At 45.4% G+C, this 26,071-nt stretch overlaps 1 protein-coding gene across 2 annotated transcripts in view; it reads left to right on the top strand.

Moving 5' to 3' along the window:
• Nucleotides 1–25,256, top strand: part of Syn2 (synapsin II) — a 145,226-nt gene extending 119,970 nt beyond the window's left edge. Inside the window, exons 8-13 of one of the 2 annotated variants that reach the window (XM_028753467.1) lie at nt 2,273–2,347; nt 2,784–2,886; nt 4,110–4,259; nt 16,886–16,946; nt 20,777–21,029; nt 23,775–25,256. In XM_028753467.1, coding sequence (XP_028609300.1) covers nt 2,273–2,347; nt 2,784–2,886; nt 4,110–4,259; nt 16,886–16,946; nt 20,777–21,029; nt 23,775–23,910 — 778 coding nt within the window. In that variant the 3' untranslated portion in view covers nt 23,911–25,256. Of the gene's footprint in view, nt 1–2,272; nt 2,348–2,783; nt 2,887–4,109; nt 4,260–16,885; nt 17,015–20,776; nt 21,030–23,774 lie in introns of those variants that run through there. The other variant, XM_028753468.1, reaches the window with a different exon arrangement.
• The last annotated feature ends 815 nt before the right edge of the window (nt 25,257–26,071 follow it).

Here is a 26,071-nt window from a genome sequence, read left to right as displayed (position 1 = left end):
TATAGAATTCAGCAGTGACTCCATCTGGTCCTTGCTTTTCTTTCTAATTACATTTAATTACTGCTTCAATCATGTTGCTTTTTATGAGTCTGTTTATAATATTTATATCTTTTGATTTAATTTTAGTTGGCCATATGGTCTTTTAGAAATTTATTCATTTTTCTAGATTTTTAGCTTTGTAGATAAAGTTTTCAAAATATTCTCTAATGGTTCCTGGATATCATTAGAATCTCTCGTCATGACTACCTTTTCATCTCAATTTTGTTGTTTGGAGTCTTCTGTTTCTTCTGTTTAGTACAGTCCAAAAAGCCAAGTTTTAAATTTGTGGTTCTATGTAGTATTCTTTTAGTTTCTATTTTCTTAATTTCTACCCTAATCTCTATTCTTACCAGCTACTAACTACATTGTGGGTTTGGTTTCTTGCTTTTCTGGGGTCTTGAGGTACATCATTAGGTTACTTATTTGAGACCTAACTGATGGTTGTCTGTTTGTTTGTTTTAGCATTAGGACTTTAGCTCCATGTGTTTCTCTCAGAGCTGCCTTAGCTGTATCTCAGCCAGCTGTGCTCTCGTTTTCATTTGATTCTAGGAAGTTTTTAAGTTTCTCCTGTGATTGCTTCAGTGAGGCCATATGCATTCCAAAGTTCATTTGCCATGAAATTGTGTATTTTCCGTGATTTCTCTTGCTTTTGATTTTTAGTTTTATTCCACTTTAGTCTGATAAGAAATAAGGGATTCTTTCAATTTTTTTTTTGTTAAGAATTGCTTTAGTGGCCTCAGTGTGCTTGATTTGAGAGGTTTCATGAGTTGCTGAGAGTCGTATTTCTTATCTGCTGATGTACTATTCTGTAGATATCTGTTAAGTGCTATTGCTCCACGGTATAATTTAGCTTTAGAGAATCTTAACTCATTTCTGAGCCAGGTAGCAGGTTTGTGGGAAAGGAGTTCACAGGAACCAACTTGCTTTCTATCACTAGCTAGGAACCAAAGACTAGACTTTTAAAAATCTCATATCTGTTTTGACTAAATATGCAATCACAAGCAAGAACTCTTCTGGGTCTTATTCTCCTTACCTGTAAAGCTGGACAGCATTCTACCTTCAGTCCATAGGGGCTGGGCTGGAGTTAGTGAGGTACACTGTGGAAAGTATTTCGTACTGTTCAAGTGTGAGGGTTATCGACATTCCATTAGTTCACTCACTGCATCACCGTAAAGCTCTGAAAAACTGGCTGTGTTTGTGGGACTTTTAGTGTCTGGAATCAGCTCGTCAGAGAGGAAACACCTGGAAGCTGGCACCAGCACCCTCCCTCCAAATAGCATTGAGTGCCAATGACAGCATGTGGCAGCTCTGAGTGTCCATAGTAAAAGGGGGATTTCTGTCCCCTAGGTTCCCCCTCCCTCCTGCTTGGGTTTTCATGTGAAGGCTGATAACTTAAGCAACAGAAATAGCTCTCTTTACCTAAGTCTGTCCAGTTGGTCCTCCTGGCAACCCTGTGTTCATAGACAAGACAGAGTCAGAGAGGTAGAATAACCTGTAGGTCACTCAGCCAGTCAAGAGCAAATCCAGATCCAGAAATTTGGTCATCCACCTCCTACTTAGCCAGAACTAATTAGCTCTATTTAAACTGTGGAGTGGTTGGATAGAACCACTTCATGGGTGAAGTACAACACAGAAAAGGTTGGTTCTTGGTATGTCAGTTATTTGATAGCTAGACAAGCCCGAAGGGGAAACTGACTCATCAAGGTCAAACTGCTACTATTCTAGAGACTCTCAGAGGGTAACTGTTGAAAGAATGTCTAGGTAAAGATTGTGGGAGATATTCATGAGAGCTAGTGGGATTCTATTTGTGTATTGCTCTGAACCAGTCCAGATTGTTAGGCTGCTAGGCATATAAGGCAGAGTACCCCAAAACTTCAGCATAGTTGTGAGCAAGTTTTGGCTTCCAACTCAGCTCAAATAGCTAAGGAAAAAGTAGATCTAACATTACCAGTAAGGTATAGGTGTTTTGTAGCGGTTTGGAATAGAGCAAGATCTCCTTTGATTGAAAAACTTGGGACAGGCTCCATGTAGCCAGAGCTGTCTGAGATGGTCCTTTGTTGAGAGAATCATAGGCATTATAGGTGACTTAAGGCCTAACAGATAGACCCTTTGACCTCTCACGGGAACTCTGGTAGGGAATGCAGGAGTGGTCCAATGATCTGAAGTTCTGGAATCCCTTTATTTTCCTGCTATGGCTCACAGCCTGTCTTCTCCTGCTGGGGGCTTGTTTCAGGAGGACATCCATCTCAGGGAACTGGAAGACAAACACTGGCTCAGCAATGCTGGAGCAGATTGCCATGTCAGACCGGTGAGTAAGAGATGTCCCATTCTTTCATACAATAAAACATGTTGGAAATAAACAACATCTGAAGGGAGGGAGGCTCTGTGTAGATAAGAATAATAAAACATAGATGCTCTGACAGCCAGTAAACCAGATTGGACAGGTGAAATGCAGTTACAGAGATAAAAGTTTGTACCACAGAAGCTCCCATAAAGAAATAATAAGGGCTGGAAGGGCTTCTGGACAAGATGAGGCCTAAGTCTGGGCCTAGAAATATGGATAGGTTCAGGGACTCAGGAAGGGGAGGCATCATAAATAGGGACTGTGCTTGGTGGAGCAGAGGAAGGAAAAGAAGAATGGAAGTGAGGGATGGGAAAGGCTGGGGCAAAAAGGACCTTACCAAAATGTAGGCTTTATGTGAGCTTAATATCGTAGACTCAGGACATCTTCCTGTCCCTTCCAGGTACAAGCTCTGGGTAGATGCCTGCTCTGAGATGTTTGGTGGCCTGGACATCTGTGCAGTCAAAGCTGTGCATGGCAAAGATGGCAAAGATTACATTTTTGAGGTAAGTCTGGTCCAGTGAACAGATCAGTATGTAGGAACACCCAGGCTGGGGGCAGAATCTTGGTTTAAACATTGTGTGAGCATCCCAGACTACATTTAGAGTTCTCTAATTATGAAGATCCAAGATGACAGATCCGCATAGTGAGCTTCCTCTCCAAGTAGAGAGCTGTTAGCCAAGCCACGAAACGAGCAACAGATAGCACATCTAGGTCCTGGTTCCCACCCTACCTTGTTATAGGACATTGTAGTGACTGTATCATTTGTTTATTCTGAGAAAGCCACTTTTGAGAATTGTTCAGTCCAACCTAATCACTTTAGTAAGTGAGGAAATGGACCCTCTCTACCATGAGTATGTGCTTATGGCCACAGGGTGAATCAGTGTCAACATGGGCACATGGATACAGGTGGTTCTTTTTAATATCTCTTAGCCTTGGAGATATTGTACTCTGCCTGGCCCCCTAACCAAGCTTGGCTTTCTTTTCACCTGTTAAAGAGAAAGCTATAGCAGTGTGAACACCACTCTGCCACCTCACTGAGTTCAGTCTTCCTGGGACTAAAAGAACTGATGTTTGAGAATAACAGGATCAGGAGGCCAAAATAGGTTTTAGATTCAAAATTCACCCCCACAGCCTGTTTAGCATGGAGCTGTCAGGATAACCATATCACCCTCTCTGGGTAAGCCTGTTGTTTATCCTCTGTAAATGAGAGTTGGACTGCCAGAGTCTATGAGTCTCCTAAAGCAGACATTTCCTAAAGGAAAGACACGTTGCCCCAGATATAGGAAGAATCAAGATCAGTGGGAAGCAGAGAAACGGCTGGTCAGGAGCAAGGACAGGAATCAGGCTGTTTAATGAGCAGAACATGTTTGGAGACAGACTGAAACATCAAAGGATAAAAACTGCCTGCTCTTAAGGCAGTCCTTCCATGTCTTCCTGCTCCTCTCTCTGTGAGCTTCCAGCCCCAGGCTGTGCTCTCTCCTTGATTTTTTTTAATTCTTCCCACTCCCAGTAGCCAGCATCTTAGAGCCCTGGTCCAGGAGGAAGGAAAGGAATGGGGTCATGGCAGATGTTTGCAGCAGGAACAAATGGTTCCAGTTTCTGCTGAGGAACAAGATTCTAGCTAACCCACACACTTTGCTGACTTAAACTGTACCCATTCCCACACAGCATAGAGGGCTTTTGTATTTCTAGACCTCTTCCTCACCTAGGTCACATCTTCCACTAGGTCATGGACTGTAGTATGCCACTGATTGGGGAACACCAAGTGGAGGACAGACAACTCATCACTGATCTAGTCATCAGCAAGATGAACCAGCTATTGTCCAGGACTCCTGCCCTGTCTCCACAGAGACCTTTAACCACCCAACAGCCACAGGTAAGGAACTACAAAGAGACCTAGCACAGTCATGAGCTTCTGCTCCAGACACTGTGGCTCTAGGAGGAAGCAGAGGTCAGATATGTGCTGGGATCCATGATTCTCTCTCTTCCCTCTCTCTGGTTCCTTCCTCTCTGGGTTATCTTCAAGTATCCCCCTTTAGAGGCCCCCTCTTCAGTCTGCAGTATTAGCTTCAGAACTGTGCAGAGACAGGGTATTAGATCTTCACCCTGAACTCAAAGACTCCAGGGAGGTACATCCCATTTCTCCTGACTCAGGGTGTCTTGTTTTGAACTAGGGGATCTATTAGGGACTTCCGTGTGTGGAGTAGCATTTTTCCTAGTAGGCTACTTGTTTAGAAGGAAGGAAAAGTTAGTACCCTGTTGTCGGGGAGACTGACAAGGTAAAATTCAAATTAGAAATCTGTTTTTGTTCCTGTGAGAGAAAAGGTGACTGTTCTCAGTTGGTGTGATACATAACTCCTATCACAGTCAGATGCAGGTTTACTGGAAAATCCACACACACCTCTATAGAACATTAGGCCCAGGAGCTCTACAACAAGCCAAAAAACAGATAAGGCCTCAGGCCTGAAATTCTAAAGTCCAAGAGGAAGATATCTCATTTTCCATAAATATCTCCATGACTCTGTCCACTGAACTTTTATATATTAGGGTAATAAGAATGTGAACAGTGAATCAAAGAACCGAGTCTTAGTGAGCTTTTCCCATAATCATCTGTGTAACTTTGTGAGAAATCACTTCCTTTAATGAAGCTTAGGTTTTGCCATTTTTGTTAGGATTCTCTTAGAAACCTTTCCTTCAAAATCCAACTTGAAGGAGTTACAGAGATATAAATATACGAGTGTCCATTTTGAAATGAACATGAACTCTGAATTGTAAACTTGTATCTGTTGGCTGTATGGCCTTGGACAAGGTCCATAGCAATAGTTAAGAGAAGGTAACCATAGCCCGTAGCCCTAGACTTTTATGAGAATTAAAAGAAGAAGAAAAACCCTAAAATAAGGCAGAGCAACATGAAGCACCCAGGAGGGATAACATGCAAGAAGCACAATCTGGATTTGAATCCTACAATCTGAGGTTTGGAGAAGCATCAGCAGTCATGTGGAGATGAGCGAGTGCCATCCAAGATTACATAGCACTCACTAGCAAGCTAGCAGCCTTCTAGAAATCTTTCAGTGAGAAAGAGTAAAGGGCTGAGAGTTTATACCTGGCAGGGAAAATCAGACTAGGTTATTTAGGGTAGAGGCTAATTAGCCTAAATACTTGAACATTGCAGAATCATAGATAGAAACATTGATATTCAGGATAATGAACTGGAATTGCCAAGAGATTTGTTATTTTAGTCAGTAGTATATACAACTTTTAAGGTAGGTAGAAACATGATGTATAATAAATATTTTCACCAAAATTGATTAAATTGAAACAGTGTGACAGTTGATAAGTTAGACCCCTTTCTGGGTCTGTTTATTCTTCTATTGTGGGTGATCCAATTTGAGTATCTTTTGTGTTCTAGAATTTTCTCTGGAGCCAGGCCCAGTGGCATATGCCTTTAATCACAGCACTGGAGAGGCAGAGGCAGGCAAATCTCTGTTAGTCTATAAATTGAATGCCAGACCAGCCAGATCTCTACAATGAGACATAATAAATTTGTGGGGGGTGGGGTGGGAATAGAATATTTCCATTCTCATTGATTGTAGAGAAAATGGGAGCTTCTGAGTTAACAGAGGTTGACTCTCATTCTTTGAGATATCCAAGATGAGGGTGGCGTTGTGCAGTATCACACCATCTCTATTACCTCTGGTGAGCATTTTTCTTTTTCTGACATCTGGCTCTGGTAAATCACTTAGTAGTTAAATTTTATAATTTTGTAAATATAATGAAATCAAGATGTTTGGGTCCCAGTATTACCTTCCAGGTCCTAGAAAGCCTTTATAAATAGCTAATGATAGCCTATTAATCACATTGCAGACTTCATTCAGCACAGGGACCCTAAGGGGACAATACGCAAATCATATCCAAACCATAATATCCCTCCCCTTTTAAAAACAAACAATAAATATTTTCAGTGTAAGCATCTTAGCAGACCACACTGGAAACCAGGATGCTTAGGGGTGATTCTCTCCTCTGTTATAACATTGCCTTCCTCCCAACCTCTCCAGACTGTTTCCTCACTTGTAAAATGGAGTTAAGTGGATGATTTCTAGATCCCATCCAATACCAGGGTCACCTGCAGTTAGCCAGACCACAAAGTCTGAGGGTATAGTCCTCCATAAAGTCTTACTAAGGCCTAGTTAACTTTAATAGAGGACATTACTCAGTAAGATTACCTTCAGTGAGATATTAACTGAAAGTTCTAGAGTTCTAATAGAGCCCTGCAGGCATCAGGGAACTCACTGAAAATTATACTCACAGTCACTGCATGTTGTGGAAAACAGTTCCGACCAAAACCAAGCCACAGGAATGTGCATAGTGAAGAGTCTGAGAAGGTCCTAAAAGCAAGCTTCTGCTACCCTTGGAGTATATCTCTTTCACTGCATCCATGTGTGATAACTCTCAGGAATATTACCAATCAGAAGGGTCACCTGAGCGTCACTGTTCAGAGTCATTGCTGAGACTTCATTACCTAACCCTAACTGATTGATCTGATTGAGCTATTCACATATTCCTCACCCTAGAGGGCAAACTGATACATGTGGGCTAAAGGGTCCATGGTGAATCACAACTTTGATTCTTCAAGAAATCATAGGAGTTTAGAGGTTGCTTCCTGGAAGCCTTGATGCAAAAGCCAAGCCTCTCTTAAGACGACTAAATTCTTTCTGCACACATGATTAAGTTAATACAGCAAGTTTCCCAAATGGCTCTGCCCCTCGTGAGCAAAGACCAGGGTTGCTCTGTGTTTTTCCTTCTCTAATGAAGGCCTAATAACCTTAAGACTTAGGCAGTGAATGAGATACAGTTCCTGCCTAAAGGTTGGTTGTGTCCTAAGTAGAAATGGTGACTGAATTCCTGCCTGCCTGGTGTCTTCTGTACCCTGTGTTAACTTGCTCCTGAGTTTGTGCTTTGACCTCAGGCTGCCCAGAAGCTAGTCCAACATCTGGCAGGATGCAGAGATTGGACCTTGAAGCTACAACTGTACTGGTCACATTTCCAGGCCCTGTTTTGTTTAGATAAGGACTCATTGCTGGTGATTGAGAAAACACTTGCCATTGCAAGCCCAGGCTCAGGGACCAGGCACACTTTCAGAGCAGCTGCCTTCTTTCCCATGGTCCACCTCCCCACCTCCCTGCACCCACAGGAATGTTTCTAAGGCCCAGTGTCCACCTGGGATCTGGACCTGGCTTTTGCTTTGAAGTGTCCCCTCTATTTTCTTTCACTAGTTTATCTTTTCCAAATGGTCACATTTATATGTAAACATCTACCATTAAAAGACAAAGAACACCAAAACCACTCTTCAAGCCTAAGCCCTTCTAGTGACTGCTCATTCTGTTGTTTTATCCACAGTGTCTTTGTCAGACCATATTTTCTCAGTCCATTCCATTGGCATTCTACAGTCATCATCCCACTGAAATTGATCTCAGCAGAGTTGTCTCCGTGCCACCAAGTCTGATAGTTAACTTCTCTTCTTGCCCTGGTTTCACCGTAGCATTTGATATGGTTGACTCCTTCAAGCTACTCCGTGATGAGCCTCTGCAATTACACTCTTGCTTGTTTTTCATTCTACCTCAGTGACTTATTGTCATGAGTGTGTAATGTCAAAGAGACAAACATGTTTGTTCATATCCACATGTCAGAATTTATTGAAGGACAATACATCCACAGGGTGTAATGCTTTTAATGGAGACACTTTGCCAGATATCTCCAGCTTTTCGTGGTAATCTCACTAAGGCAACACAAACTCTTTCATTGCAATCTTAATTACAAATATTAACTCTTTAAGATTGCTTGCCACACATCATACGGTATCTCTCTTCATGGGTATGTAGATTAAAAAGTGGCTACACTAGGTTAAAATCAAGAGCTTTTCAGAAGGGGGTAATAGGAGTATAAATAAAGTTTCTGTTGATAAGAAGAGGAATCCAAGCCTCACTGCAGGAAAGAAGCTGAGGAAGCAGCTGTTACTTCATCTGTAGGTGTCAGCTGCAGGTCTGAAAGTGGAGTGTGACGTTAGTCTGAATGCAGAGGCAAAGGGGCCGGAGAGGTCTAGAGGGAGGAACAGAGCGATGAATGGCAGGTCTGTCATGTAGGCAGAAGGAAATTGAATAGCAGATCAACAGTGGGGACTGAGTTGAAGCTCAAGGATAGTCAGGAGTTCTCTGTCTGCCAGTCCTCAGTGCACACACAAGCTGGTCAGATGGCAGGTTGGTGAGGGGTGTTACCGTTGCAGTTCAGGGAATCTACCTCTGCGACTGGTGAAGAGAGTTATTTATACCTTTTCTTGTCTAGTTGTGTCTGATACGTTCTTAGGCTCAGTTTCCCTGATGTGATTTAATGTACCTTGATAAATTTATAAGGTAGTATCCTTTTTACTTCAGGAACAGCCCTTTGCTAATGCCAAATAGATGGGGCTGGACAGATGGTGATGTGCGTATATGCACCCAAGGGCACAGGCGTCCTTTATCTTCAAAATGGAGCCCAAAGCTGCTAATGAAATGGAGTCCCTCAGAACAAGACAAAGTCTAAAAAACAAAACAACAACAACAAAAAACTCAGCTATTTTATACAATGTGGAATAACTTAAATCAGGGCAGCCTGATCTTAACATTTTCTTCCCAGCTCTCTTTTCTGACCCTCCCACTTCTGATAAATCTCTAGATGTACCCTGAACTTGTAAATTCCCTGGTGAGCTTGGCCAGCCTCTATCTCCTGCCTTGACCACTCCTTGCAAGTCCTGTGTCTAATGCCTACACAACACCTTCATTTGCCTCTGAATACCGCATAGCCAAGCACAGTTCTTGCTTGTCCACCAACACCCTATCCCTTCCCTTTGCCCAAACTCCTCAAGCTGTTTACATAGACTCACCTCCCACCCATGTGCCTTCCTACATTTTCTGTCCCGTGTCCTAGCCATGCTAGGTCTCAAAGTCCTGTGTCTCTCTTGTTGCCTCTTCCTAAAATGATTTCCCTCTTTTGTTTTTGGCACGGCTCACTGTTTTGGTAAAGAAACTTTCACGACAGTATAACACATTTCTTCAATCATCCAAAGTTGCCGCCTGCTCAGCAGCTGCTGCCTCTCCCTCCTGGAGCTGTGTTTTTCCATTTCTATTAGACGAGATTGTTCTTCCCTCTTCGTTTGTCACTCCTGTCAGGATGCAGCTCTTTGAAAACGGGAATCCGCTCACCACTTATTTCATCTAAAGGGCTTACAAAGCATCCAGAATCCAGCAGCCATTGACTATGGTCACCCAGGGATCTACAACTGGGATCCTTCTGGAGAGTTTTGATCTCATGTGACTTCATCAGTACAGCTCAGGCCTATACAAACTAAGAGGCATCAGTGGGCAATGTCATTTCATGAGCCCACCAGCATATATGTGGCCAGTCATTGACCTAAATATTGTTATGCAGCACATGACTGAACGCCACAGGTACTCTAAAAAGGGAGGCTGAGAGCAGTTTGCCCAAGTTGCAGTCTGTTGTCTATAGAAAATGTAAACCACAATAACAAATATAAATCTATGTTTAATACCTCTGCATTTAGTAACAGGTCATTAAAAATGACAAGAGTAAACTATTCCTCCTATTCAGCAGTTTGCCTTTACTGTACCACCTCTGCTCCTGTGATAGGATTCACAGAACATAATTGATGATGTGTCCCCATTTGTAATCAATATCTTTAATGGCCCTATCATCCTTTTTGGAGTTAATGTCAAGATCCTAAGGGACCCTTGGTAGTGTGCAAGCAGAAGAGATATAAACCAAGAATCATTGCCTGGGTCCCAGCCTACATGTCACATCTCCTGCCAAGCCCCTGCATGTGTCATGTATGCCATTCCTCACACAAGCCACTCTTGTTAGCTTCATTTTTGTCCATGGAACCACAGGCTGAATGAGAAAGAACTTCACATAGCTCCATGATCTGCTCTTTGCCCAGTAATATGGAAGAGGACCAGGACACACTTGTGACTTGGAAAATGTGAGCTAGCTAACTGCTGTGCATCCTCCCAAGAATCAGGGAGGAGACATTGACCACATCACCAGAAGCAGAGTGAGCGAGAAATATCAAAGCTTGATATTTGGCTGTCAATGACTAGGCCTCACTCAGCCTGGCTGGAATGTTAGCCTCCAGGCTGCCCCATGCAATGAAACCTCTACACTGCTGTTCTCGGGGTGGCAGTGACACCTGGTGGCCAATAATTGCAGAGCCTCTGTGGTCCAAACTTAGCCTCTTTACTGGCACCCCTGCTGTCCCATCCCCCAAACATAACTCAGTCATTTGGAATAGAAACTTGCTTACTGCTTCATTTCTAGGGCTTAGGAAAAATCTAGTACCCAGGGCCACTGAATATGTCAAAAACAGCTTGACAATTGGGAAATCCCTGAGAAGTGTGAGAGGAATCATCAGGATCTGAGACAGGCCTGAAGCTGGGGCTCTGGAGAGCTGATTGCTGTCTTCCAGACTCCCAGAAAGAAGGGAGAGACCTTCAAGAATTTTATATGCTGATTCAGCAAATCTAGGCCTGGTCGTTCTCTAGTGCCCCTTTGTTATGTATTTTGCCAGCTCCCTGTTTGGCTTGTGGGTGAGGTCCATAGAGGCCTAGTTTAAGACCAGGCCTTGGGAAGCGTTGACCAGCATTGATGTGCATCTGAGATAAAATGAAGCTCTTTCCCTGAACTGATCGGATAACACCTTGAATGTTGCTTCTAGTCCAAGGGTGGTAATACAACAGGATGGATTCCAACTGAGAGGAGAGACCAGGATGCTGGGGCTTGTGGCTCATCTGCTGTATGGACAAAGTAAGAGAACTGTGGCAGAGGATGTAGCTCAGCTGGCAGAGTACTTGTATAGCATGCTTCAAGTGTGTGTGCCTTGGGATCAATCCTCAGCATAGGCATAAGCTAGGTGTGGCACGCCTATAATCTCAGCCTTCTTATGGTAGAGGCATAAGAGTCAAAAGCTCTGGGTCATCCTTGACTATACAGAAAATATGATGCTAGCTTAGTATTCATGGACCTCTGTCTCAAACAAAACAATATAAGTTAAAGGAACTTCAGTTGACTCCCAGCTGTTTCCAGAAGCCTATGACTCAATGTCTTTAGCTTTCTGATGCCGTCATGGATTAGAAATGGTCCCAGAGGCAAATCTGCTGGAAGACAGGCTTTGACCTTGTATTAAGGAATCAACTCACCGATACTGAGAGCAGAAACTGCTGCTCCGGACCATGTGACTGTCACATTAATGTTCAGATTTCAGCAGGATAAGCTACTTACTGGGTGAGGAGGTGGTGACAGGATGGGTGGGAGCTGATGGAGCAAGTAGCTCTCAGAATCTTCCAGAGCTAGAGTTCTGTGCTCCAGGCTACATGTAAGACCAGACCTGGGAGAGGTGGTGGGAAGAATTTAGAATAAAAGGACTAAGGGGGCTGGAGAGATGGCTCAGTGCTTAGGAGCACTGGCTACTCTTGCAGGGGACCCAGGTCCAGTTCCTAACTCACAGCTATCTACAAGGATTAAAGACATTTTTCTCTGACTTCTGTGGGCACCAAGCATGCACATGATACCCATACATACATGTAGGCAAACACCCATACACATAAAATAAAATAAAATAAAATAAAATAAAATAAAATAAAATAAAATAAAATAAAATAAAATAAAATAATTTTTCTGTGAACTTGTACAAAGAGACCAAGACTAAGAAGGGATCTCTTCACTCTGAGAACAGCCTCCAGGGCTGAACACTTAGGGAGAAGCACAACCATCCCTCCAATCCCATATCGGGGTTGTTTCACTTGTTCTGAGAGGTAAAGTTAGGACAAACCAAGGCCTTCCTGCTTCCCACAGCAGGACTGGCTTGAGAGAACGTGTTCCCCAGTGAGTAGAAGCTGAGAACTCAAGGAGATTGGGGGCAGGTTCAGATAAAGCCACCAGTGACTAGATCCCTTAACGAACTATTAAGAGAAACTGGTTATTTTGGGACTGTCTTTACTTTCATGGACATCTTTAATCACTCAAAACTGACATCCTGACCTAGGGTGACCTAATCCTCAGAGCCCCCATAGGACTTGTGGCCCCCGTGGTCCATTTCTGGTGTCCTCAGGTTATGGGAGGGCCACTTGTCCACAGAATAGTTCCCCCCGGGAAGGAAGGGGCATCGTCTCATCCCTGGATACCTTTTATATCCTTGCAGAGGAAGGGGGGCAGTGGCAACTGAAAGGGTGATCCGGAAAGGTCTCAAGGTGCTGAAAACACACTGTCCCCTTTGCTCTACAGCCTCCTGACCACATTCCTTCCTGCTGCTTAATTCTCCCTGGAGTACTGGACCGGGGAAGCAAGGCCTGGGGGAGCTGATCAGAATAGTTCTGTGGCGTGGCCAGCAAGGAGCTTGGCCTGGCCCCTTTCCTGGGGCCAGACCCTGGGACCCTTTCCCAATTTCCTGTCTCAGATATGCTGAGCAAGCACAGGCCTTCCTCCTGGTGGGGGCAGCTGGTGTTAAGCCAACAATTCTCAAAAGTTGAGTCACTCAATGTCTTTCCTTCCTCAGCTTTCCATCCTGTTGGGGCCTCCCTTAGATAGGAGCTCCTCTGCCACTCTGTCTAACAAAAGCCACAGGGTGGAAAATTAGATGGACCTTTAGCAAAACCCCCATAGATCCTCAGCCATGGGCTGAGGTTTCTCTCTCAGGCCAGTGATTTGTAATTGAGTGGATCTTGCTAAACTAAGGCAGTGACATACAGAGAGAAGGCATGGTCTAACCCAACCCAGTGTCCCCCACACAAGAACTACCATATGCACAAGATGACAGGAAGCTATTTAGCAACATCTTCTCCATTGATACATGTAGTTCTCACGCTGCAGATTTACTCTTATTTAAATAGAAACAATGGTGTCGCTTTATCTCATTCATTGGCTAGGACTTTACAGTTTATAAAGCTCATCTGATGTTTTTAAGCCTCAAAACCCTTATGTGAGATATTGGACTTGTATTCTATATGTGTCACATATCAGGAAAGACAAAGAAGATGACCTATCCAGAGTCATCTGGAGAGCTAGATCTTCTGACCCTCAGCTCAGGAGGTTCTGCATAATACCATGCACCAGGGCTTTTTGGTGTGCCTATGAGGGGAAAGGAAAGAAAGGGACATCTGGGCACTTGTGGTACCATATGAGGAAACTTGCTCTCCTCCCTTGATAGCCAGATGCTCAACGTATCACTTCACCAGCTGCTTCATGGGACATTCATCTCTCCTGCCCCCTGGCCCCTTTGATTGCTAAAGCCACACAGACCCAGCAGAGCAGGATATTAATTAGCCTACCAAGCCTCTATGGGCAGCAGCTTGCTCTCCTCACTGAGTCCCCCAAAGCCTATGGCTGCAGGATATCTCTGTTCAGGCCCAGCTGCCCTGGGGCTTTTCTTGCCTCAAGACTGCACTGTTAAGAAGGGCTTATCTCTTACCTCAGTCATCCAAAGAACTCAAAAATGCACAAGAATTAATGGAAGCCTGGACCTGGAGGAGCCAGCAGAACTCATCTGCCTGTGCCAGCTTGCATCCCCTATACAGTATCTCTGGCCAGAGTTTTTCTAGGTGCTTGTTGAAGAGTTCTCACGGTGGGACAGTCACTGTTACCTAGGCTATCACTGACATGATTGTCACTAACGCTGGTGCTATCAGGGTCACATCATCATTTAATCTTTGTAGTCTGACCATTTGGGGAAACTGAGACGCGGAGATGTAACTTGTCAAATTGTATAAAGAAAGCGTTTCCAGTCTTTCTACCTCCTATTTCTTCACAGACCCTGGCAAATGCACCCCTTCATAGAGGTGCCCAGAGTGGTGACTGCTTTCTAATGAGACTTGACCAAGCAAGAAGGGAGAGTTGCCCTCCCTTATTAAGACACAAATGCACCTTCAGCCACATTAGTTTTGGCAGTGGCATCAGACTGACAGCCACTTGCAGTCATTCCATAAGCTCAGGGTTTCTTAGGGATTCATTTCATAGGCAGTTAAAGGGCTGTTTTCCTCCTCCGTATTTGTGTGCAGCTGGCCACCAGAGGTGGAATAAACATTCTTACCTGTTTGAGTCAACCAGCTTTCTCAGAGAAACTCTGCTACTCAGGCTGACCACGAGTTCCTGCCTTGAGCTGGCTATATGCCAAATTTTGGCAGTGACGCCAGAGTGGCCAGACTTCTGTGGAATTCAGCATCCCAGGAGGCTCTTGGTGACTGGAGACAGATCCCGTGGTAGCCAAACCCCATAGGGAATAAGCCCTCAGCCCCTAGCAGACAGTAGGCTTGTGGGAGGAGCCAGAGTGTCTCAGCCTGGCAAGGGATAGTCCTAGGGGACTCTCCTCCTGGATTCTCTCAGCCCCTGAGAAGTCTCCCATTCACAACCTCAGTGGAACCAGGGACAGGAGAAGCTCTGTAGGTGCCATTGAGGGTAGCCAAGGCACATTCCCAGGGTCTAGCCCTGAGGACTGCCTCTGGGGCCTCTCTCCCCAAAGCCTTGGGAAGGGCACTTTGGGGCTCATTTTATCTCTGAATGTCTCACATATATATTTCTGTGACTGAGGAGAGCCACGGTCAGCCTGCACGTTGTGTGCCTTTTATGAGGCCTGAGGGAGAGCACTGTCAAGAACCAGTCTAGATGCTTCACAGGCTTGCCTTGTGCTGCCCTATGCCTGAGATTCTGTTTTGGATAATGAAAGGCCATGACACTGAGCATGTGGCCTGGGAAAGACACTAACCAATAAGGTAGGAACCAGAAGGCATGTGCACTTTTAGGCCATGTGGGGAATGGAAGATTAGAGAGGTTAATTCCAACAATGCTGAAGCAACTGGGATCTTAGTAAAGCAGCATCTACAACATACAGCCATTGTTAGGTGTAAAGGAGAGGTCACGTAAAGGGCCCATTTACATGGGGCACAGTAAATACTGAGGAAATTTCAAGAGAAATTAAGTGACACACCTAGGGAGAGGTTTAAGAGGGTAACGGTGGCCATGGGGAACAAAGATTGGAGAGGAGAGATGAGTTGGAAGGATTAGGAAATTATAGTTTAAGCAAAAACTGATAAATGCTTAATCAAATCTGGTAATTAGAAGATGGTGTCAGGAGGGAGAAACTGAGAAGCCCTGGTGCATGAGTGGCATAGATGACCACCAACTGGCTTAATGTTTAATGAGTGTGTATCTCAATGTGAGTGCTCAGCAGGTCTTCTGGAACCAGTTAGAGTGCTTGGAAGAAAGGGATGTTTTGTTGTTGAAGGTGGTTGACAGTTAAGATGGGCTTCCTTGCTGTGGACACTAGGACAGTGCCAAGGCCAGGCCTGTTACTGTACAAACTTCTGTACAGTTGGAGTCACCTCATTATTGAATGACTGAGTACTGGGAAGAGAACACTTCTACTTCAAGGTATTGAGCTAAAAAAAAAAAATGGCCATAGGGAGTAGGAGGAGAGACGTGGCCAGCCTCAGCCACAGGGGAAGTGGGGAGCAGGGAGGAAATGGCACTGATGTGGGACTAGGGCTTGGGGTCTTATCTTCAGGGCTGAGGGCACCGAGAGGGAAGTGGGAGACCTACCGACTGACTGAAGGCACATTTAGCCCACTCCAAAGCCCTGCTTGGGGAGGCACACTCTGACATCACCATCGGCCCACTTGGCACACTTTGGCTTTCGAGAATGTTTCCGGCACACTGAAGACAAACCCCTAAGGTGAACTGCCTGAAACACAAGTGAGAGACAAATGAAGTCACATGCATCTTTGATCCTGTCAGGACATAATCAGAATCCCAGCTGGGAAGAGAGGAAGTGTAGGAGTGGAGCCATGCTGTCGGGCAGACTGTAATTCTGCATTTTGAGACAGCAAAACAATGTGGCCTTGAGCACTTTACCAGTATTAGCATATCACCCTCGTTCAGGTCCCTCTCTCAGGCAGTACAGCCTAGCCCAAAGAGTAGATCAGATCCCCAGTAACCCCTGAACTGAACCCACCCTACAGTTCATCACTATTAGAAAGCAGGCACTACAAGCTCACACATCTACCCCACCGTACCCCACACCTCAACACCGCTCCTCCCTGAGAGCCATGGACAACCCAGTTTCTTTCCTTTCAGAAGCTGGGTACAAAGTAAGTACAAATAGACACTGGATGTCTCGGTGTGGCGTGATAACAAAGCACAGACTTAAAGTTCCAGATAAGTAAGTCTACAGTGAGCAAAATGGAAGAGGTTGAGGAGGGCTTTGGTGTCCATCAGTAATTTCAAGCCCCATACTGCCAACTCAAGACCGGCAACAGCCCAAAGGCTGAGGGTGCTTGATGGTCTGCACATCAGGATTCCCTGAGCAGACCTGGGACCGCAGCGTGGCCTCCACTGCACTTGCCTTTGACATTTACTTGGAGTTTTGGTTTTATCTCTTGTGGTATTTTTTTTGTTATTTTTGTCTTCCAGAGTGGAACACTTAAGGAACCGGACTCCAGCAAGACCCCTCCTCAGCGGCCACCCCCCCAAGGTTGTTTACAGTATATTCTCGACTGTAATGGCATTGCAGTAGGTCCAAAACAAGTCCAAGCTTCTTAAAGCGATCAGTAGTTAATTTTCAAAACAGAAAACTTAAGCCAAAAAAACAAAAAGAAGAGAAAAGAAAGGAAGGCGGGGAGGGGAGTGCAGATGCTGTGTCCTCTCAGTGCTGACTGGACTGTTTCTCCTATGCAGTGTCAGCCCCCTGTCTGGTTGTTTACCTGTCCCTGTTTGTGCTTGTAATGCTTCTACATTCTTCTGTATAACGTGTGGTTCCAGGGCTGTTTGTCAACAGTGTACAAAAGAATTGTGCCTCTTTTAAGTCCAGTGCGACTGTCTTCTGGGTGGTTCGATAGTGTTTTTAAAGCATCACATAATGAGGGATGAGATCCTAGCACTGGGGTAGATGAGGAGAAACAGCCACCACAAAGCCGGCCCAGCTTCTCCTCTTCCCTCAGGCTCAGCCTCACCTTCTCGCACTTACCTCCATGAGTGCTTGGGTCCTCACTGAACTGTGTTTAACTTCCTCCCTGCATGACTAGGGTAAATAGATAGCACTGCTAAGAGACTTCCCAAGTCTACTTTTCATAGTCCCACCCAGTGAACTTGAAGGCATCTATCTCTTTCTCCATTCGCTACAGTCTGGTGCAGTTTGAGTGTGTGTGAATAAGCTGGCTGTGCCTGTAGAGCTCTTGTGTTTTTAGTGACGAAATACAAAGAACCAGCTGCTTCCAGGAATGTGTTCTGTATTTTATACCCTGTGTACCCTTCGTTTTCATTAATTAGCTACAAGGTTTAAAAAAAAAATAAGGGGCCGCCGATGTGCAATATCTAAGTGATCTCGTGTTTTCCGTATGTTGATCTCAGTGCCTGCAGTTGTTTCTTTGTTGTTGCTGTTTCTAAGTTGGCTGTGTGTGCTTCTGTGAACTGGGCTGCCGTGTATTCCTCAAAGCTTGACTTAATAAACAGAGTTGATTCTCCAGCAGTGTTGGACAGAGAATGCAGGGAGTAACCAATCCCAATAGTCGGAGAAGAAGTTGACAATTCTCCAGGCTTCCTAGCATGAGACTAGATCAAATATGTATGTCTCCTGCCACCTGAGTGGGTATTCTGCCTACACAGCTCTGGACTGGACCACTTTAGTTCTCAGCCTTGGCCACTTTGGAGACTCCAAACCAGGGAGCTTTCTGGAAAAAAAAAAAAAACCTGTCTGAGTTGTAGGTTGTATGTTGAACAGAGGCACCAGGCCTTGGAGAACCATTGCCAGTGTATTTGTCCTTCCTTGTGGTAAGGAGCCCTAGGCAGATGACCCAGTTGTTAATTAAGCCAGAACTTGAGAGGCAATACCTCATCTCCGCCATCTGTGGGCAAGGTGAGAATGGGTTCCATGTGGCTGCCTCTAGTCCCCAGCCCATACAGAAGCTCATGTCAGCAGTCTGCCTTTTAGAAGAAATGCTTCTGGCTCTACTTTTACATTCCCCACCTTTGTGGTGACATGGCTGGGTTCTGGACTACCAGGTCTGAGGAGTGAGCAGTATTGGTTATATGTCATTGAGTCAAGGGGCACATGACCTGGTTTCTCTTTGGTTTCTGGAAAATTCTGACACACTAGAGAAAGGCATACAGTATAAGTGTCATAATCTGTGACCCTTCCCTTAGATGAAGATGGTATTCAGGCAGTTGTAAATATGCATATGCACTTCCAGGTGGGTTAAGAATCAGGACCTTAAACACCTCCTGGTCTAAAGAAATGCTAGAAGAGAATACAGGAATTTCCCAGAATGGAGGAATACATTTTTGTTTGTTTGTTTTTTAAATTTTTTTGTTCAAGTGGTGAGCTTATGGTGGTATTGCTTCTCTGCATGTTATCAGTGTGTTACATCCAGGTGCTTTTCATGTGACACTTGTGAGCCACAAATATAAAGTTGCCATTTGAATTCAGTCAGGCTACAGGGTGGCGTCAGCCAAGGCCTCTCAGGTGGGGGTTAGAAGCTGATTACAGCTCCCACTGCCACACGCAAGCAGATAGCAGCACCTGACTATCACGTGCCCTCAGGCAGCATGCTAAGGGACAACTCTGTGGCCTGGGGGACACTTTTGTCACAGTGTAGGGTTTCTGTTCAGGTGTTTCGTTCCCATTTCTTTTCCAGTGTTGTCCCCTCTTTTGTACTGACCCGGCTGGGAACCCCTCAGCCATGCTGGGGATGTGACAAAGCATCTCCCTTTTGTGACTCTCTTGTACAGCTCAATGTGTAATAAAGGAAAAGTTATATCTGTCTTCAGTGTTAAGTTGTAAAGTTTCTGGCTGTTCGATTACCTCTGTACAGGTGGGAAAGCACTCAGGTCTGTGATACAAGAGGCTGAGCTGTCAACCTGAATTACTTGACCAGAAACAACACAGTAATCATGCTAACGAAGTAATAGTCTTGGTGTCAGGCTTCAGGAGGTAGAATCTGGTTATCTGGTTTGACTCTGAACTCCTTAAATATGTAGAATTCCACATGCTTTACATATGTATTTTATTAATGTGTAGCATAACTTACTATTAATTGGTGACTGATGATAAAGGGGAGCTCATGCCGCATAGAAGGGAAACGAGCTTGTAACCCTGGGTGTAGCATAGACACTTCTGCCTCTGCGGAGGACATAGGTGTCCTGTTTTCTACAAAACTAACAGAACCAGTCTTAGCCACAGCAGGCCCATGAGCTTAACCTCTGGGATTGAGGTGAGAAACTGGATTTTCCAGCTCAATCGGAATGATTTTCACTAGTCAGTGTGTGTCCATGGGGTCTTTTTGACTTCCGAGATGTGCAGAATCCCCTTCTGAGAAATATGAACTGATATCACACTTTCTGTCCTTCGCCCCCCTAGACAAAGGAGGCCTTTTTTTTTTTTCAACAGGCCATCTATCTGATGGTTCTGTGCTGCATATTGGGTGAAAGGTATGTTGTTATTAAGGGGCTGTTTGCCAGATGGTGCTCACAACATCCCTGGGGGAGACTAAGGATTGGATGTCTGGAGAATTTCCCCACACACCTGAGTGGTTTGTCAGGCTGGGGCCCTTGAGGATGGCACTCAGGCAAAGAGTGCCTGGGAAGAAAGGGTTGATCCTGGTCGTGGGAGTTAATGCTTCTGTGAAGCCCAGGTGGCATGGCTGTGGCAAGAAGGCACCTGCAGGCTTGGAGCAGGATGAAGGGCAGCACCATGGAAACAGTGTCAGGCACTGGTGATCTGAAAGCCCAGAATCCCTTCTGAACGACTTTTTCATCTGTTAACATCTTTGAAACAACTATTGTCTTTAAAATATAATGGTAGGACTTTTAGGTGGTTTATGGCCTAGAGAAACTTGGTGTCTTGCTGAGGAAACTGTTACTCATATTTCTTAGGTGTTCCGACTCCTATTCTCCTGTTTGTCCCCTGCCCTCTCCTTCATTGTGTGTGTAGAATCTGGGGCTCTTAGGAAGCCTCAGAGCAGGGTGGCTTCTTCTGAGGACTTCTGGGAAACAGAGCAGAGTCTCTCTGGTCTGGAGGCCTTCTGTAAGGGAGATTCTTCTCTCTGTGGGGCTTCCCAGTACTCTGCCCTCTTCCCTGCCCTTCTGACTTCCACTGTGACTAAGCTGCTGGTCTCTGAGGAGGTACATACAGTGAAGATGTCTTGTCTAAGGACTCCCCTTCACAGCCCTCCAGAGCCTTGGGTAGCTACATACACTATCTCGTATCCTTTTAGCAATGATCTAACCACACCATTTGAGACATAGATTCTACTATAGAAACTCTTTGATAATGGTTAAATTATGAAGTTTTTCTTGTACTGAACCTAGGGGGCCCTGGGCAACCCCAAGGAATGCAGCCCCCAGGCAAGGTGCTGCCTCCACGTCGGCTCCCCTCGGGACCATCACTGCCATCTTCTTCCTCTTCCTCCTCCTCTTCCTCCTCTTCCTCCTCGGCTCCTCAGAGGCCGGGCGGCCCCACCACCACCCACGGTGATGCATCTTCCAGCAGCAACTCCCTGGCAGAGGCCCAGGCACCTCAGCCTGCTCCACCACAGAAGCCCCAGCCTCACCCACAGCTCAAGTAAGATAACCCAGCAGTTCCTTACCCCCTCTCCTGTCCCCCCTCATGGGCTGTGAGCCTCTGACCTGCAATAGAATCACCTCCAGGTTGCCACAGACGTTTGAGGATTTTGCAGGTTGATGGTGGTGGTGATGATCTGTGGGTGTGTGTTTGTTTTCTGGTGTGTGTGAGAAGAATGACTAGATTGACTTGGGAGGGGAGAAAAGAGGGAAATTAAATTTTGCCCCAGGTTAAGATGGATACTTACATCCAGCGCTGTCTTCATGAGGAATTGGAGCGGTTACCGATCCTTTCTGTCTAGCCTTGAACAAACTTAGGGCTCCCACTCTTTTTTCCATATGCACGTCTCCTAAACTTATAAACAAACAAACAAACAAACAAACAAAAAAAGCCTTCAAGTCTTTCTCCTTTCTGACCCAAGAGTATATATAAATCAGCTGCCCAGAGGAAGAGGGGGAAGTAGTTAACTCCATCTCAGTTTTAACCTTCAGCTCTATCTGGGGAAGTATGGGTAACAAAGGTGGCACCTACTAAAGAGATCCATTCTCTCGGGCACCCACATTCTCAGTGTTTCACCTAGAGGCTCCCCCCACAGTGCTGTGCTGTACATAGAACTGTAGGAAGCCCTTAGGAAGTAGTACTTCTATCCTTGGAGTGTGGCCCGGTGCAGTCTGCTCCCCAACTCTCCAGAGCCACACATGCTGGTTTTAGTATCCCTATGCAGACATTGTCTCCACTCTTGGCAGAGAGAGCAACAGCTCCAGGAACATGGGGGTGTCCCACCCTGCTCATAGCAGTGGTTCTCAACCTGTGGGGTTGACCCCTTCAATGACCCTTTCACAGGGTTCACCTAAGACCACCAGAAAACATAGATTTTAGGATCCATAATAGTGGCAAAATTATAATTATGAAATAGCAAGAAAAATAATTTTATGGTTGGGGTCACCGCAGCATAAGGAACTGTATTAAAGGGTCACAGCATTAGGGAGGTTGGGAACTATTGCTTTAAAGTGATGTACAATAGTGAATCTTCAGGAAGCAAGAGAGAGGCTATGGACTTTCAGAGTCTATTGAACACCCTCAAGTTGTGCACATAGAAGAAAACTTTGCGCAGAGCCACCCATTTAAATCAGTAGCAAAGTCAGAGTTGGGCTTGGGTGTCCAGATGGTCACTTCTCCAGTTCTTCTAGTCATACACGACGGAAGAGACATGGCTACTCTTGTTCTTCAGAGCAAGCCAGTAGCACTGCTTACATCTAACTTGCTGTGTCATCTCAGTTCAACAGTTTCTACTTGCTGATTGGGATCATCATATCTGCTCTGGCCCCAGTGTAAAAGCAAATCTTTGGGTTGACATTGCCCCTGGGCTGAAGCTGATGAGCAGAGTCAGCCCCTGATGATGAGCTGGAGGCTCGTACTGGGTGCCCTCTGCTTGTGAGTGCAGAGGTATTCCCAAGAGGCCAGCATGCTAGGGCTTGTCACCAGTCCTAATGAAAGGCAGGACATCTGTCCACAGCCCCTGTGGGAGGAGAGAATGACACACAGGTGCTACTTTCTTGGATGCACTCAGCATTCAAGAGAGGGATGGAGGTCCCAGAGGAGTCCTAGAGCCAGAAAGACCCACCAGGGAAGCCAAACCTCATGTTTCATTGTGGTGTTGGCTTCCCCCCAAGCCCAGCCTTCACAGTTTTTGTTTTTGAATCACTTGCTTTGGAAAAATAGTTCTCGTGTGTGTGTGTGTGTGTGTGTGTGTGTGTGTGTGTGTGTGTGTGTGTGTAAGGTGGGTGGTTGGGTTTCTTTTATTATAATATTGCTTAACAGTCATAGTCTGATAAAGTGTCTCTTTTACTCCTGTATACCCTGAACTCCAAAAACCTCATACTAAGGTTCCTCTGAGAAAGACTATAGAGTTGACTGTGATCATATTAAAAACAGGGACATGAAGCTAGAAATGTGAGAGTCCTGGGTTTAAACCCCAGCACTGAATAAAACAAGGCATTGTGGTACATGCCTATTATCAAACACTTTAGGAAGCACCCAAGGGCTTCCATCAACTACACAGGGAGTTCAAGGTCAGCCTGAGCTACGTGAGATCCTATCTTTAAAAAAGAAATGAATGCAAGACCAGGGAAATGGAGGCATTAGACTTTGGGGATCAAGCTGAAGAAGGTTCCTTTGAAATAAGAGAGAAATAGAAGGAACCAAGAGGGCCCAGAGGTCATCATTTTACCAAAATCATCATGCCACTCATGAAAAGCCCAGGGCCAGAGTGACACATGGCTTGCCTGAGGCTAGACATGACTTTGTGGCAGAACCAAGACACTGAAGTTGAGTCCATCTTGGCAGTGGATGAAAAAGAGAGGCCAGGAGCCCAAGTGCTGATGTCTGTTTTCATCAAAGGAAAAAGGTGTGAGATGCTCAGATCTGTACTTAGGAGTTGGGGACTTTTAGCCTCAAACAAAAGATACAGCCTTTGAGTAGCCCATTCTTCCTCTTTCTCCCTCTCTCTTGCCCTTCTCTCTGGTCCTCACACTGCTCCCACCCTTCCTGTTTCAGCTGCACTGAAGGTGAGGAAGTAGTGAAGGGCTTCCCAATGCCTAGTGTAGCCCTCCCAGCCATCTCCTGCTACCCTGTTCTCCCTGGGGGAGGGAATGGGGAGTACTTGTTGCATACCTTCATGTCACAGCCCTTCACTGCCTCACTAGGAACACACTCCTCACGTTCTCTCTGGTTTTTATCTTCAAGCAAGTCGCAGTCCCTGACAAATGCGTTCAGCTTCTCTGAGTCCTCCTTCTTCCGGTCTTCAGCCAATGAAGATGAAGCCAAAGCGGAGACCATCCGGAGCTTGAGGAAGTCCTTTGCCAGCCTCTTTTCAGATTAGCTCTTCAGATACACGAGGGCATCCGGCCCAACCAGGAAAGGCATCTAAGACATTCACCAACAGCAGTCCACCATGTTTGGTGGCAATGACATGACTTGACATGTGTGGCCCCTTCCTCTGTTCCTTTGTGCTCAGTAATTTGTGCAGCCCAGAAATGATCATGTGATAGTCTCAGGGCAGGTGCCTACCCTGAGAAAGACCTGACAGGAGAGGAAAGGGCTGTTTCCCTGTAGTCTTAAGAGCTTTATTCTGAAGTCATCGTTGCTGTGAATTTAGTGGCCTTATTGTGACAGAGCCATCGTGTCTTACTCTTCCCTGTAAAGCCAGGATCTCTGTAATGTAGGACTCCTGGCAGCTTAACCCAGCTCAGCATGTCCTAGTAGTCAGTGCTACCTCTGGGAAGTATGGTCTTACCTTAGAAGTACTGTTGGCTCTAAGTTTTAGGAACTTCTCCCCAAAGCTGGATCCCCTGTTGAAAGTACACTCACCTGACCCTGCACTCCCTAGACTGCTGTGGAAGTGAAGTTCCTTGTGTCTGTTGAAACAAGAGAACAAGGCCCCACAGTGTCTCCTCTTTCCCCTCTGGAGAGCAGTTCTGTTGTGTGAGCAGCAGTCACCTTGACCTTTTGGAGCTGTATTGTAGAGGAGAATGCATGCCCGCTATAACAGCAGTCCACCAACCTTTGTGTTCCTCACCTTATGAATGTCAAGACCTTGGTGTAATAAAAGCAGCAGCTTTAACCAGCATTTGATTCAGCCCTGAGGTTCCCCCATCTAGGATGAGCGCATATGTGGGCATGCAGGTGTGTTTGTGACTAGGGAGTTAAAATCCAAGAGGGTAAAGTTGCTGATGCTGTGTGTGTGCATGTGATGTCAGGTGTGCACGTCTGTGTTAAGAATGTGTCCGTACCTTGAATATCACATACTGATGCTCCTGACAGCTCCCCAGCGGGTCCGTCTCATCTAGAACTGCTGACTGCCAACAGTTTGGCATTTCTACTCATTTGATTCAATTCACAGACTCCAATATGCACAACACCCCTGCTTGTATATCAGCCAAGTTAGACCCATCTTCCCATCTTCTATCAGCTAAAGTCCACAAGGTACAGCCAACAAGACAGAAGCAACCCGCTCTGATGAATTTGATTCCACACCCATAGCTCAGGCATCCTGAAGGTCTGTAGCTGGGGTGGGCTCGGAGGGATTTTACTCCAACAACTTCTTCATGGTTCTCTGAGGATACATTCCATACTTGCATATGTTTGAGAAAAAAATCAGTGCGTTAACAGCTATGTAATTCCCTGCATGTGATACCATGTGATACAAACTCAAGATAACACCCCTTGAAATGCCACTGTCTGACACCAATTTCTGCCCCGACACATGGTCATAAGCAGGGATTCCAGGAGGGCAGAGAATGAACTTCTGTGGTACCAGGTCTCCTTTCTGAGTCACATTTATCCCATGTTTTTAAGCTCTAAGGACTGAGGCAGGTAAGGCAAGTAGGCTTCCCACCATCCTCTGATGAGTGATATCATTCCATCCTTCCTTGAACAGTACACAAACCTACAGACAGCTAAATGAAGGGCAAAGGGCAAGACAGAGGCAGGGGGAATAATCTCAATACCCGCCCCCCTCTCTCCTAAGGTTGGAACCCAGGGCCTCAGAGTCTCACTTATGCTAGGCAAGCTGCCTGCCCAGGTCTGCATATGCATTCTGTTTTTATACCTACTTGTGTGTCTTCCTAAGAAAAGCAAAGATCCAAAGAAGCATTAGGTCTAAAACTTATACACATACCAATGTAAACAACAAATGACAACTTGAGGATGTAACATTACGAAGGAGTCTGGTGTGAAGCCAGTGAACTGTGGGAAAGGAATTAGGATGCACATGGGGGAAATCGTGAAGGAGAAGGTCACAAATCTTAAGTAGGTTTTTGTTTGTATAAATGCATTTCCTTGTTAACTTCTGGTCTCTGGTAGTAAAAATGTTCTTATTGTATGGTTTGGTGAGGGAACATCTTCTTCAGGAGAGTTTTAGGTCCTGTTTCAAGCATAAAGGGAGACCAGAGAATTCCCCCTGTACCTCTCAATGCCCACTGCCTTCGGCTCAACATAATCAGCATCCCAAGGTGACATATTTTGAGGTCACTTGTTCTGAA

Source organism: Grammomys surdaster, unplaced genomic scaffold, assembly GCF_004785775.1.
Source record: "Grammomys surdaster isolate TR1022 unplaced genomic scaffold, NIH_TR_1.0 125950, whole genome shotgun sequence".
NCBI lineage: Eukaryota > Metazoa > Chordata > Mammalia > Rodentia > Muridae > Grammomys > Grammomys surdaster.
Note: the sequence above shows the minus strand (reverse complement) of the source record. Positions and strands in the feature narration are given on the sequence as shown.